This window comes from Pectinophora gossypiella, chromosome 25, assembly GCF_024362695.1.
Source record: "Pectinophora gossypiella chromosome 25, ilPecGoss1.1, whole genome shotgun sequence".
Classification (NCBI taxonomy): Eukaryota; Metazoa; Arthropoda; class Insecta; order Lepidoptera; family Gelechiidae; genus Pectinophora; species Pectinophora gossypiella.
Genome location: NC_065428.1, coordinates 4,236,210 through 4,251,575, shown reverse-complemented (window position 1 = coordinate 4,251,575; position 15,366 = coordinate 4,236,210). Strand labels below are relative to the sequence as shown.

At 37.1% G+C, this 15,366-nt stretch overlaps 1 protein-coding gene across 3 annotated transcripts in view; it reads left to right on the top strand.

The window, feature by feature from the left end:
- The window catches only part of LOC126378074 (glycerol kinase), a 66,132-nt gene that overhangs the window by 20,494 nt on the left and 30,272 nt on the right, over positions 1 to 15,366 (top strand). For all 3 annotated transcript variants that reach the window (XM_050026211.1, XM_050026210.1, XM_050026208.1), the window contains exon 2: positions 13,110 to 13,192. In XM_050026211.1, coding sequence (XP_049882168.1) covers positions 13,110 to 13,192 — 83 coding nt within the window. The remainder of the gene's footprint in view (positions 1 to 13,109; positions 13,193 to 15,366) is intronic.

Here is a 15,366-nt window from a genome sequence, read left to right as displayed (position 1 = left end):
TTTATCTTGGCTTAGCTTTATTGTATTTAATTTAGATAAGGCTGTCTTAATAGCTGCCAATATTACTTTATTGTTACTATAAAGGATATATGTCAAGAAGATGTTATGTTGTAATATTTTTTAAAGTGTTCTTGGAAGAAACATTACGGTGATGGTTTTAAAGATTACCCCAAACATATTGATAACGCGCGAAAAACTTCTTAGTCTATGAAATCAGAGTAATAAAATGATATAGTTGAACTTCATTATTACCGACTTCAAAAAATAAGGTTATCATTACTCTGTGTCGTAGAATCCCAATATATCCCAATTGGGGTAGTCAGAGGTATCCATCTCAAGATGAATTAATTTAGTACACACACCCTACCAAGCTTCTGTTATCTTCTTTATGTATACAATTATGTTGCTACCTATATTGCTTCTCTATATTTTGATCAGAATAATACTGGGTTGAAGATGTAATTGCGCCTGGGTGTAAGAAACGTCATCATTTATACCCAAAAACAAAAATAAATGATCCATATGTCTGTTATCCATGAAATTAGAAGTTTAAACGAAGGAAAAATCTATATAGCGAAATCTATATTGTTTTTGAGGAAGGTAGGCTGAAAAAAAAAGGTTGAAAGGGAAGTCAAGGAATTGGCCTTTGATAGACTGGAATGGAAAAAGCTACACCGACAAGAGCGTGGCTCTTAAATTGATGATGATGAGCCTGGAAAGTTCCGCATCCCTTAGCACGGTTTTATAATAACCACCTTATTAAGAGATTTCGGATACAGAAACAGTAATATGGACATGCATCACCATTGTATCCCCAAAGGGGTAGGCAGAGGTGTATAGTATACACGTCCACTTCTCATATTTAAGTCCCATATAAATAAAGATAATTTGTGTGCAATAAAAAAAAAATAAACAATGTGATACAAATCCCGATAGCTGATACAAATCTCTCCCCCCCCATCTGTTCATAAAATTAATACTGATATTAAACGGAGGTCAATTACATCAATAAAAGTGACTCAACTCGTTCTAACAGGTAATTTCCCTTCGCAGATTTATGTACTAACACACACACACGTTTTTCATTCATATTTTCCTTATTGCAGTCACCGCAAGGCTAGACTTTAGCGTATACGAGTACATAGGTACATAGTTTGATATTATCCTTACCTCTTTAATACTTATCCAGCACGTAAGATTCCTTATTTGTAGGGCTCCGACCTCAAAAGGAAAAACGGAAGGTGTTACAACACAAATAAAGAATAAAATCCGATAATCGTTAATTCACGATAACGAATCATGGAGGTCCGGGTTGGTGTCGAAATTACTTTGTGAGACTGTCCTTTGTTTGGTAAAGACTTTACAGGCTTGAATCACCTGAGTGTCTGAAAAAATATTATTATTCCGTGCTTCTCGCATGTTAAGCCGTTAATCAAGGATATTAGCCGTAAAAACACCTCAGCAGTGGAGCAGCGTGGTGGAGTATGCTCCATACCCCCTCCGGTTGATTGAGGGGTGGCCTGTGCTCAGCAGCGTGTATAGGCTGTTATGTAATCGTTAATTGATTGTGACATCACAAAAACTTTTTTTGCATTACTAACTTATTTGCAGTTGTTATACTAATCGCCGACGCCGACGCTCAGTGGGTAGGCCCGCTACAAGGTGGACCGACGATCTGGTGAAGGTCGCGGGAAGCCGCTGGATGCGGGCAGCGCAGGACCGATCGTCGTGGAGATCCTTGGGGGAGGCCTATGCCCAGCAGTGGGCGTCGTACGGCTGATGATGATGATACTAATCGCGACCTAAGGCCATGTACGGACACGACGGTTTTTCAACTGAGAAAAATATGTTTTTGTGAAACTTTGTCAAACTTATCTATATAAAACTAAACTAACTTATCTATATCGATGTCTGGATACAATAGTTTTTCAACGGCAACGTCAAAGGCGAATGCCAATATGTACAAATCTATCTGCGAAATATCACTATTAGGAAGAATTTCAGAAATTATATTATTATTGATTTTATTTTCTTCATACTTTGCAGAGCGTGATTTTTCCGTAGTCGGGTTTTAGTTTTCAAACTTAGATTTTTCCATAACAATCTTAAGGTTTAATATCAATTGTACCTACAAGTCGGCATCTTATAATTTACGCCACTACTCATCTCCACTGGGTATCCACGGGCGTTAAGCTCTGTTTGTACTAAGTAATTAATTTTGTTGCTGAAAGAATTAGTTATGGTACAAACTGAAGAACCAAGGTCACACCACGGTTTTCCGGATCTTCATCTTGAGAAAGAAATGGCGTGACGACCTTGACGTCTACCGGAAGAATTAGCTGATGTAACAACTACATAAGCTCACGACTGTATCCCGATTGGGGTAGTCAGAAGTACATCCATTGCAAGATGAAGTATGGTCCCCATGCCCACGAGCTTTCTTTTCGATTTTCTTTCTCGATTGACCGATGTACCTACATACGATTTAAAAAAAAACCGGTAAGTGTAACTTTGCCGTTGTCTCTAAAAAAACGAAATAACTCGCTATTATTAATATTCGTTTATTGCAAAATTTGCAGTCACAATTAGTTTACCAACTGCAAATAAATTTGTAATATGAACGTAAGGTTGGAATTTTCTGCCCGCTGTTTTCAGTAAAATAAAACTTAGACATCTTCAACTCAAGAATAATAAGGCACTTTCTAGGTAAGCATGTCCCAACCTCGAAAACATCGTCAAAAAATTGTCGCCTTTAACTCTCGCCAACTTTTTTTGTCCTTCGCTTGTCTTAGGTTTATAAAGCGGTCAATATAGTTGATTTCTGTGGTTATACACTTGGTAAGTTCCCTACAATCTTACGCGAGGCAAGGCTCATGTAAAGCTATCCGGTTACGTAGGTACTTAATTACCTGTTTACGCTCTTTTGCAGCTTTATCCTTGTTATTTAGTATCCTTTTAGGCACATTGGTTTTTAATAAATAATTGTAAAAACAACAGCCTTTTATACTTTTATGTTAACCTTCTTTTACCTGCGCGTCCCCTTGAGAGAAATCGGGGTGGTCAGACCACGGTACCTTATAGGGAAAACCGCGTAAGTTTTTTGAAACATCATATCCGAATGTGACGAGGTTGTTGACAACACAGATAAAAAGGCGCGTTCTTATTTTGCAAAAATAAAATATAGGATAATGATAAACTAACATATCCGACATCTTTCATATTTCATTGTTACAATGCTGCTGAATCCTGTAGACACCATCTAATTAAGTTATACGTGTCTTTTTCTTACCCCCTGAAAAAGAGAGGGATGGGTAATCGACAGGCATAAAATTTATGTAACACATGTCAATTTTAGGCAGAAATTTAATTTAAAAAATCATTCCAATATTTTATATTGGCCAATAACCCGTCAGAATTAATCTTTCGAACGCCGGAACGCGGATCTCGACCAGACACAATGTAAAATCTATTGTGTCTGGTATCTCGGCATATGAGAGGTTAAGTTGACAGCACGCGTCAAGCGGGTTGTATATGAGCGAGATGCCTATTTTATTCGCCCAGGTTATTCATTCATTTACTCATTCTTCCTAAAATTAACAGTTGTCAATCATCCGTCCCTTTCCTTTTCGGCGGATAAGAAAATGACGGGTATAACTTAAAATAAAATTAGGATGTGTCTGCAGGAATCGGGGCCATTAAAACTGTTAAGTAGTCAATTGCATCACACGTCTCTCTTTGGACTTACCTACTAAGTAGGTATGTATAGTACAAAGATCAACAGTAGATCATTATCCAGTCATCATGATTGTGATACACACATGACACTCATGTAAAGTCATCAGTCAGCTTTATTGCACTCAACACGTGGCCCTTAATAGACTGTAATGTGATTTAAATTGTCAATTTTACGGTATTCGAGTTGGACTAATTGCTGCGATTACTTTTAACATTCATACATAAACTCACGCCTAAGCAGACTGTGGTATTCCATTTGCTTCGATCCTGACACACTTCTCTTCCTCCACATTCATCAATCGTTTCATACACGCACGCCGGTTCAGAGTAGATCGTACTAAACCTTTTCTAAGGACATCTCCAATTTGGCCAATATACAATCAAAGAGCCAAAGATCAGTCACTGACCCCAGCGAATTATTTGTAAACAGAGGTGATATTATGAATCATTAGTTGTCTTATATAACATTTATGTTTTTGTAGGTGTTTTTGGTCTATTACCAACCCGCATTTGAGCAGGTGGAGTATGCTCCATACCCCCTCCGGTTGATTGAGGGGAGGCCTGTGCCCAGCAGTGTACGTACAGACGTATACGTATATAGGCTGTTTATGTAGGTGTTTTTGGTCTATTACAGAAACGACATGTAACCAGGAGGTCTTGAGTGCAACCAGTTCATTCATTACTTTGTAAGAAACTGATTGTACTTTTGCAGCTTATCGTTTGTCCTTCTAGGACTGATTACTTTTAAATGTTTTTTTTTTATTATGATTACTTTTAAATGGTAATAAAATCTCACGTATTTATTACGTTTCGTATTTCCCCTTAAGACGTAGTTTAAACCGAAATGCATAATAAAATAAACCCCGTTTAAAGTGCTGTTCTCGGGAATGTTCCCAATTTGTTTGACTTCTTGCCACGCAAGTTATAATGGCACAAGATGATATTTTAATATATTTACGCGGAGCTCCGTGCATCGTAAAGTTTGCAAACGAGTGGAGTGCAAAGTTGAAGTATGAGCTACTTGCTCATACTTTTATGCCGCGCGTCCGCGCCCCCTTGGAGCTTTCAACCTCTTTCTTCTATTCAGAGAAAAAAAGAAAGAAAGAAGGTAACGTTTATTATAAAGGGACACCACAGGAACAAATATAAAACAAAACACGGAATAACACATAACTTACAAGAAGAACAACTTACACAAGAGAATACAAATAAATAGACAGTAAACATTAAGAGACATTGTAATAGTATATGGACTGGTCAACAATGGTGGTGTCCTTTATAAAAGTCCTTACTCAGCACAAGCCGCGGCGCGAGCCACGACGCTGGTATTCTGTGACTCTACCATTTTCATTTGCCTCATAAACCTATATTAAAAAAATGACCTATACTAACTTAAACAAAATATTACATGTAAGCCGAAATGGTCAATGAAAAACCCCCTATCGCGGTTTTTACGACCAACACCCACAATGCCGCCAAACACCACACGTCCCTTATCTGTCCTCATTATCGCAAATATCTGTTAAGTATGTCTTCGATCATATCTGTCCTGACACTAACTGATACCCCGACGTTCCTTTCCGATTATTTTGTATGATATCGTATCATTATAGCACAATCAGACAAGAATACATACATAGACTCATATGCTTAATTTCTCCCACAAGATATAGACAATATTTTGTTGTCAATATAGTACGAGTACATACAATATTTTGAATTTGTCAGTGAAGCTTCATCATCACTAATTTAAGAGCCACGCTCTTGTCGGTGTAGCATTCTCCATGCTACTTTTTAAGGACAAATAGGACAGTGGTTTCCCTCTTACCTTCTGCCCCGCAGTACTGTGTTTTACGCGACTGTGATGGCGCCCAGAGTAGTCTATTTCAAATGGCCTCCGCCTCATGTGAATCTTATGTTATTTAAAAAAAGCTTATTATATATGTTAATGATTATTGTCTAAATGATAAAAATATTAAATAACTTGTAATGTTCACCTACATTGATGTAAAAGATGTGTTGCTGTTACAGTTCTTGTCATTTCTTCTCCTCAGCCAACACATTGCGAAATGACGTAGATTCAAAAATGTTAAATTGACCTACAAGTTTGTCCATGATAATTACGTTGAATAAATGATTCTGATTTCTGATCAAGAGATAACTACTTATTAGGATAGCTACATACTAATAAATGGTCAATATGGTCTAGTGGGACACCAGCTTGTTTCTCAATCGGGGAGCGCCGTTTCGAACCGCGGCAGCGGACTTGCACCAATGAGTTATTAATTTATCATAAGTGCAGTTTTGACAAACTCAATTGGTTCGACCATTACAGATGGAGATACGGCTCATCGCTTATCACGTTGGTCTAACAGAAAGCTCGGTGAGGTGTGGGCACTTAGTTCATCTAGCGATGGATGTACCTCTGACTACTCCAATTGGGATATAGTCTTGTATATGTTATATGTACTATTAAATACTTGAGTTTGAATTTGTTTTACATCATCAATTTCAAAATAAATTATAAAAGTCTTATTACTAAATAAAGACTGATCTAGGACTAACAAAAAAACATTTGCCTAGTGGCAAATCTATTTAACATATTTTTGAATTCTAATCAAGAAAAACGTAATAATAAGTCCCGACATTTTATCACGTTTTTCTGTGACGTCACACTGTGCTATTTCATACAAGTTCCATAGTAATTTCGTGTTTTGACGTTTAGTAAAAAGTAACTGATTTGACTAGTTGGAAACTAGCCTATTGTTTTTATTTGTCTGTTTTGCTAGATATATACACTTCTCATCAAAAAAATCGAAACACTTCCGTTTTCATTGTTTCTGTCCGAATTTAACACAAAAAAGAATTCATACGATGAAAAAAAATACATAAATGTATAGCTGGCAGTTTGGCCATTACAGTAATAAGCGAAAATTCTAAATTCAAAATTAGAATTTCATTTGTTTATCTTATTAACGAAATGAATCACTGTTTTGAGACAAATGTGTGTTTAGGGTTGGAGTACATTTAGCGTTTAAAAACTAAAAATTGGCGCCTATCCTTAAACTTTTTGTTTTTTATTTCAATACTGTGACTTTAGGACGTCTGAAAAAAGGTTTTTTTTCTAAAACGTATGGATACTTCGCCCACAGAAGCCGCCCAAGTTGTGGCATTGCTGGATTCTGGCCTTAGTCAGCGTGTTGTGGCTGCAAGACTGCATCTAAGCCTGTCATCTGTTCATAGAGTCTATAAACGTTATCGGGAGACTGGTTTGTTCACGCGCCGTTCAGGATCTGGCAGGAATCGGGTCACTTCTGAGCGAGATGATCGATTTATTGTAACAACTTCTTTAAGAAATCGACGCCTTAACGCTTTTCAACTGCAGCAGCGGCTTCGTGTTGTACGAAGGGTGGCTGTAAGTGACTCTACAATTAGAAGAAGGTTGAAGGATCGTGGACTGGTACCGCATAAGCCAGCAAATGGGCCGAAATTAACTGCAGACCATCGAAGAGCGCGCCTTAACTTTGCAAGTGAGCACCTAAATTGGTCATACCTACAGTGGAGCAAAGTTCTCTTTTCTGATGAGTGTAAAATTATGCTGTATGGTAACGACGGAAGGAACAAGGTCTACAGAAGAGACGGAGAACGCTATGCACAATGCTGCATTGAAGAAAAGGTCAGCTATGGTGGCGGTTCGTGGACGGTTTGGGGAGGAATCAGCGCCGACGGTAAGACAGAGCTTGCTTTCGTGTCTGGGCCACGTCTGCCTGCACTAAACTGTCATCGGTACGTCGAAGAGTGTCTCGAGCCTCATGTGATGCCCTATGCACATTTTATTGGCAACGGCTTCATATTCATGCACGACAATGCTAGGGCTCACACCGCGGGCGTCGTACGAGATTATCTTAACGAAGTCGATATCTCTATTATGGAATGGCCAGCAAGAAGCCCGGACATGAATCCCATTGAACATCTGTGGGATGAATTAAAGAGACGAATTCGAGCAAGAGATCCTGCCCCAGAAACACTTAGCCAGCTGCAAGATGCAATCCAAGAGGAATGGGACAATATACCACAGCATGTGATCGTGACTCTCATCCGATCGATGAAGAACCGTATGGAAGCAGTAATTAGAGCTCGGGGAGGGAATACAAGTTATTAAATAAACGTTTTTTAGCTTTTTTTTTCATTTACGTGTGTTGTTTTATCCATTTCCTTTATACTCCATACGGAATAAAAATGACTCATTTAACAAAATACGAAACCTATGAAAAATTCATTTAAATTTAGAACATTAACATTAAGATTTGATAAGCTCATATTACTCACTATTAAACGACATTTAACATTTATTCCTAAATGTACACATTTTTCTGATAATCCTGACAAAACGTAAACTTGCAAGGTGTTTCGATTTTTTTGATGAGAAGTGTATATATACAATTGTAGATATGTTTTATGTTAGCGATTGAAAGAATTCCACGAATCAAATGATAAGACTATCAAATTGGACTTTAAACGCTTGTTTGGAGTTTTTTTTAAGGTCAATTAACGGGAATGCAGAATTGTATTATCTAGCATAACGTAGTATAGCGTCACGCCTGTATCCCCAAAGAGGTAGTCAGAGGTTTATAGTATAATTGTATAAACAACCACTCCTAGCTAGCTATCTTTTAAGTCGCATGTAATGGGGGGCGAGCCTACTGCCATTAACCGGGCACAAATCCTGGAAATTAAATGATGTAAATTATTTATAATAACGTGAATTTAAAATAAAAAAAGTCTAATTTCAGTGGTTTAGAGCCCCGGATTGTAATTCGTGATATTACGATGTAAATCACGCATTCTCCGAACAGGGCTATGACGGATTTGGTTATCTAGCATAAATATAATATATATTTATTATAGACTTGATTGGCCAATTATTGGTCAGCAAAAATTTAGTATCGATCGCCATCGACTCGCAAAGAAGAAGATAGACTTGACGGACAAAAGGTGTTGAAAAGAAATTTAGGTAATACATCATCATCTTCCTAGCATTGTCCCATTTTCATGGGGTCCTCTTACCTAACCTGAAGATTTGACAGGTCCGGTTTTTTTCAGAAGCCACTGCCTGTCTGACCTTCCAACCCGCGAAGGGAAAATCAGCCCACTACAGGTTACACATACCTCCGAATGCATTTCTCGGGAATGTGGGTTTCCTCACGATGTTTTCATTCACCGTTGAACACGTGATAATCATTTATGATCTAAACATGGATTCGAAAACAAATTCGACAATCATTGGTTTGGCCTGTGCTGGATTCGAACCTGCAACCTCAAAGTGAGAGGCATGCGTTCTACCGACCGGCTACTACGGCACTAAAGTTAGGTATACAATTTAATTAATGTTATAAGTAAGGCTTCATTCAATCAGTGGAAGTCTCTAGATGGACTCTAGAGTACATTGAATAGTCGATGAATATTCTATTTATTCTATTCTATTTTCTTGTTTGTGTCTGCATCGTTCAGAAACAATGATTCTGCCAACGTTCAAGAGAAAATACTTAACATTAAAATATAGTTTTGATCGGTTAAATTAAAATAATCTGTGGATAGTAATCAAAATAAATCTGTGCCAATCTCTCTACGAATTACCAACATAACATAAAGAACCTACCTATATACGTCCTTTCTGTGGGCACAGGCCTCCCCTCAATCAGCCAGAGTGGGTATGGAGCATACTACGTTGCTCCTCTGCGAGTTGGTTGAGGTGTTTTACCGCTAAGGCTAATAATAGCCGGGACCAACGGCTTAATAGGCTAGTTTCCAACTAGTCAAATCTGTTACTTTCTACCAAACGTCAAAACACGAAATTGCTTTAGAATTTGTATGAAAAAGCACACTGTGACGTCATAGTAATACGTGATATACGTATTTTGATTAAAATTCGTAAATAAATTGAAAAAAAAAATTCTAGTTTTAGATCTGTCTTTATTTAGTTATCAGAATTTCATAATTATCTAGAACCTAGTACACGACCCAATTGATAACTTGGCAAGTAGCTTTACAAAATAAAGTTGAAACCCATAAGATAATTTAATGCGTAAACGTAATAAAAATAATGTACCTATAAGGTTCCTTTTCGCCTTGCTGGTAAGTCTATCCGGCATTTGTCTAGCATATAAGCTATCTGTTAGTTTAACAGCAAGTTTCAAAACAGCCTCCGTGGTTTAGTTGTTAGAGCGTTAGGCTCACGATCTGAAAGTTCGGGTTTCATTCCCGATGGGGACATTGTCGAAATCACTTTGTGAGACTGTCCTTTGTTTGCTAAGTACATTGCATGAATCACCTGATTGTCCGAAAAAGTAAGATGATTCCGTGCATTGAAGGGCTATTAGCCGTAAAAGCTCTTCCGCTAAACCGTGGTGGCGTACGCGGTTAATTGTGGGGAGGTCTGTGCCCAACAGTGGGACGTATATGGGCTGTTTGTTTATGTTTATATTATGTTTGAAAATCCTAGTATTTATTTAGAGTTTCGAGTAAGTTTATGCGACTCGAGGCCATGGTAACGTCTATCGCCTCTTTAGTTTCGGCATATGATTTTGGAAGTAGCGCGCGCGAATAGTAAAAAGCAATTTTCTTTAAGCCATTGCCAAGTAAATTAGCTAGTAAAGACCTTGGGAACATCCCACAACTTGGCACAGGCCCCTTGTCTGCAAGGGGTTTGGATATTACATCATTGCGGATTGGCGCAGTTGGGCCAAATGTCCAAATGGATTATGATTTCAGTGAGAGGTTTCAAGTCGCCTAGGGTTTCACGTTCGATAATATATACCCATTCCACGTAGCACATCAAGTGGAATTTCCTGTATTCAGTATTCGTTACGATGTCACTTATACATACAGGTAGTACATACAGGTAGCCATACAAGTAGGTACCTATGGATTTTAAGTAACATCGTAACAAATTATAGAGTCATTATTAATATTGACTATTTCTACTGATTGTTTTTGGCTTTGCATGTAGGAAGCTATCCAATTTAGAGCCAAGCCTCTAGTAGTAATTTATGTGGTACAAAATCAATTAGATTAATAATATATTAATTACATAATATTGTATGTCAGAATATGACTAAATGTGCTGAACCATAATACTTTCTTCACTATGTATGTATTCACTATGTAACCACATTTACTACAATAAATTTCATTTCATTTCATTACAGACCATGATTCTGAGTTAGCATCAAGTGGAATTTCCTATCGGAATATTAATGAACTTTTTTGTGTTTTTTTTATTATTTTCAGTTCCATACTTTTGCGATGGAAAATTCCACTAGATATCAACTCAGAATCATGGTCTGAATCATCCCTCAAAGTTTTCGTTACGATGTCACTAACGCCCTGTACATAATATGGTTTTGTTTTATCTACATTTGGTCATTAATGCTATGTAGGCGTGGATTAAACTGTGTTAGATTACTTTATTACCAACCGGATACTCGATAATTGCTTATCGTCACATTATAGACTTTCTTATGCACTAGGCTACTTCACAACCTAGTCAAATGAGATACATTTAAACGTCAAAACGAAAGTTTTCTTCGGAGTTTGTAGGGAAATACTGTCCTGAGACGGCAGAAATCCTGAAAACCCGTGATGTCAATGAGGGACATAACATAACAAATACTTACAAATACTTTCCAGGCTACGATTCCTCTAAAATAATATAAATGGCGCTGTCGAGTTTTTTTTTTTGTGATTCGTCGTTGACGTCGCTAACCGAATCACATTCGCGAATCTGATTTGCCACTTTTACTATTGTCAATAAGACACAAATTATTTTAGCAAAAAATTGCAGATAGCTAAGTTAGTTTGCAAAGTCAGACACGAATTACCTATTTTTTCATTACTCGGGTAATTAAACTTAGTCGACCGAAGTAGTTTAGAAGTTCAGACGAAAAATATGCTTGTCCCTGAATTATACATGAGGATCAATTATGTCTAGGGATGATTGAAAGTTCAAGTATTCAGTGAGATCTATGGAAAATATGAGTTAGGTAGGTTTTGTAGCGTTGTGCTATGTTGTGAGTAAGAATGAGGGGACTTTCCAGGTTACTTTCACCAAAAACAATATAGATGGCGCTGTATAGCTTTAACGTAATAAGTACCTACTTCCTCATTACTCGGGCACATCATTATTCAAAAATACAATATAATGGCAGAAGCATAATAAAAATAATTGTTGCTTGATATTTGGATCATATTACGTATAGAATTATGTTGCTACCTATATTGCTTCTCTTTATTTTGATCAGAATAATAATGGGTGGAAGATGTTATTGTGCCTGGGTGTAATAAAAAGGGTCATAATTTATGTATACCCAAAAACAAAGATATCTGCGGGCTGTCCGGTTGTGGAACTCTCTGCCTGAGTCTGTCAGGAGGGCTCCTTCTCTGGACTGTTTCAGGGCGAGAGTGAAGGCGCTTTTCCTGCAGGCATAACTTGGAAGTGGTTTTCTTTTTCTCCTTATATGTATTATATTGTATAGGCTATTTGGATGTATGTTTATGTATGCGTGTATATATGTGTGTGTATATATATATATATATATATATATATATATATATATATATATATATATATATATATATATATATATATATATGGTATTTTTTATATTATTTCTTTAGATAAGTATATATTATTTATTTATTATTCATATTTTTTTTTTTTTGTTATGTATCATTATATGTTTATTGCACCAGCCCGTGCTCCAATGAATAATCTTCTTTCACCCTAAGGTTGCCTGGCAGAAATTGCTGTTTAGCAATAAGGCCGCCTATTGTGCTTATGTTTTATTCGTATGTTTATGTCCTTTATATATGTTGTTGTGCAATAAAGTATTATTGATTGATTGATTGAAAGATAAATGATGCATAAGTATGTCTGTTATCCAAACGAAATTTGAGGGTTAAACGACGGAGAATCTTTGCAACGCCATTTACTATGTTTTTGACGAACGACCGACAGAGGGATTGTGTCCTCTAACATGATGGACTAATGTTATGGGCGATAGGCTGATCCCTTATCACCATAAGGTTCATCATATCCATCTTTGGACTTCGTATCAACAGTGGCTGCAAGTTGTCTTTGATTACTTGTGGCTCTGCCCACCCCATTAGGGATTACGGGCGTGAGTTTATGTATGTATGTTGACGAACGTAGCCTGGAAAGTCCCTCATTGACAGTTGGGATCACGATTCGCAGGTCCCGGGTGCGTATCTGGTTGGTATAATGGTTGATATTCAATTCAAATTGAAAAATATCTTTATTTAGTAGGTAACATAGTTACACTTTGAATCGTCAATTTTTAAATTGCTTGTTGCAGGCGGCGAGATGCCAGTTCGAGACGGAACCAAGCGGTCGCTGGTCGGCGTCATCGACGATGGCACCAAGACTGTTAGATTTGTGGTGAGTACTTCCTTTTGCCTGCCTTTTTAGGGTTCCGTAGCCTAATGGCAAAAACGGAACCCTTATAGATTCGTCATGTCTATCCGTCCGTCTGTCCGTCCGTCTGTCCGTCCGTCTGTCCGTCCGTCCGTCTGTCCGTCCATCTGTCCGTCCGTATGTCACAGCCACTTTTCTCCGAAACTATAATAGCTATACTGTTGAAACTTGATAACTATGTGTATTCTGTGAACCGCATTAAGATTTTTATGCAATGTTAGAAAAAAAAACAATAAATTTTGGGGGTCCCCATACATAGAACTATCAAAAAAGGTACGTGTGGGTTATCTATGGATAGGTCTTCCAAAATGGTATTGAGGTTTCTAATATCATTTTTTTCTAAACTGAATAGTTTGCGCGAGAGACACTTCCAAAGTGGTAAAATGTGTCCCCCCCCCTGTAACTTCTAAAATAAGAGGAGGATAAAACTAAAAAAAATATATGATGTAGATTAGCATGCAAACTACAAACGAAAATTGGTTTGAACCAGATCTAGTAAGTCGTTTTTTTTTAATACATCATAAATCGTAAACCGTAATTTACTTTTATATTATGTTACTTGCTGTTACGGAACCCTTCATGGGCGAGTCCGACTCGCACTTGGCCGCTTTTTAAAAAATAGGTAACATTCGGATATGATGTTTTAAGACAGTAGTTAAACAAAAACTTTACAAAAAAGGTTATTATAAAGTTAGTGATTATTTAGAAGATATGAATGCATGGGATTAACTGTCTGAGAATTGATATTAGGCAGCTTAATTACTCAATTGTATAACAATATTTTATGTTATTTTTTTTTAAAGAACGTCTAGGGCCCTGTGCCGAGGTTTTTCTTGCAGCTTCTTTTCCCCGGCTATACAGATTGTGTGAAGCTGCAGTAGTTTTAGGCGGATGACACGTTCGTTATGTAAAAATTGACGATTCAAAGTGTAAGTTACCTACTGAATAAAGATATTTTTGAATTTGAAAAATTTGTGACAACAATACCCCGACTTGATTTAATTAATGTCATTCCGGGTAAAAAATTACACTACATTTTTTTTTACCTGGTTTGAAATTAGAATGTCTATTGCGAAGTTTTACTAAAAGTAATCACATCCAGTTATGCGCCGTTTCCGGTAATGTTCTCAAAGTGGAAATGTTTCCGTTGTAAAAACTCTTTAATAGTAACGACACTGGCTGATTTTCTTTCTCAAATTGTTCTTTCTTGTACTCTAGTACTATCTTCCTAAAGGTTAGGTAATAATGCTCTTTTTACATAAGTTTTGCGCCTTTTCGAATAGGCTAGTTTCCAACTAGTCAAATCAGTTACTTTTTACTAAACGTCAACACACGAAATTACTATGGAATTTGTATGAAAAAGCAACCTGTGACGTCATAGAAAAACGTGATAAACTGTCGCACTTATTATTACATTTTTCTTTATTAAAATTCATAAATAATATCTTAAATATAAAAAAGTAAACGTTTTTTGACACCTTTATATCTTGTTTTAAGTTTACGCGGTTATTATCATAATTAAAGCACATAATAACGGGTTCTTACCATATCCCCATTTAAACGCGGTAAGAACCCGTTATTATGTACCTTTATATCTATCTTTATTTAGTAATCTCTCTTCTAATCCTTTTATCTAATCTTTTTGGGATGTAGGGCTCGAATAACAGATTTCCACTCCCCGCGATCTTTTGCCGCCTCTGTAGCTTGCTCCCATGACATGCAGAGAGTTTTCAACTGTCGGTCAGCCGAGCGTCGCCAGGTCTCTATGGGCCGCCTTTTGCGTTTTCCACGCGCGCACCAGGGGCTTGTTTAATAAAACTTACAATTGTAAATTACAATGACAATTTGAAGTACATTGCGGAGTGTGTGATCACTAATATTTTGCAGTTTCATATTAGCTACGTAATGAACACCAAATTGTCATTGTAATTTACAATTTTAAGTTTTATGAAACAGGCCCCAGGTCAGAGCTCGTCGGAACGGTTGTTCCCCAGGTCTTCTAAGGACATGACCAATCCACCGCCATTTCCGTGTGCAGATATCAGCCTCCACAATAATTTGCCCAGTCAACTTCCACAGTTCTGTGTTTGTAATAGTTTTAGGCCTGAAGATCTTTAATTTCTTTAGTAATCAGAATT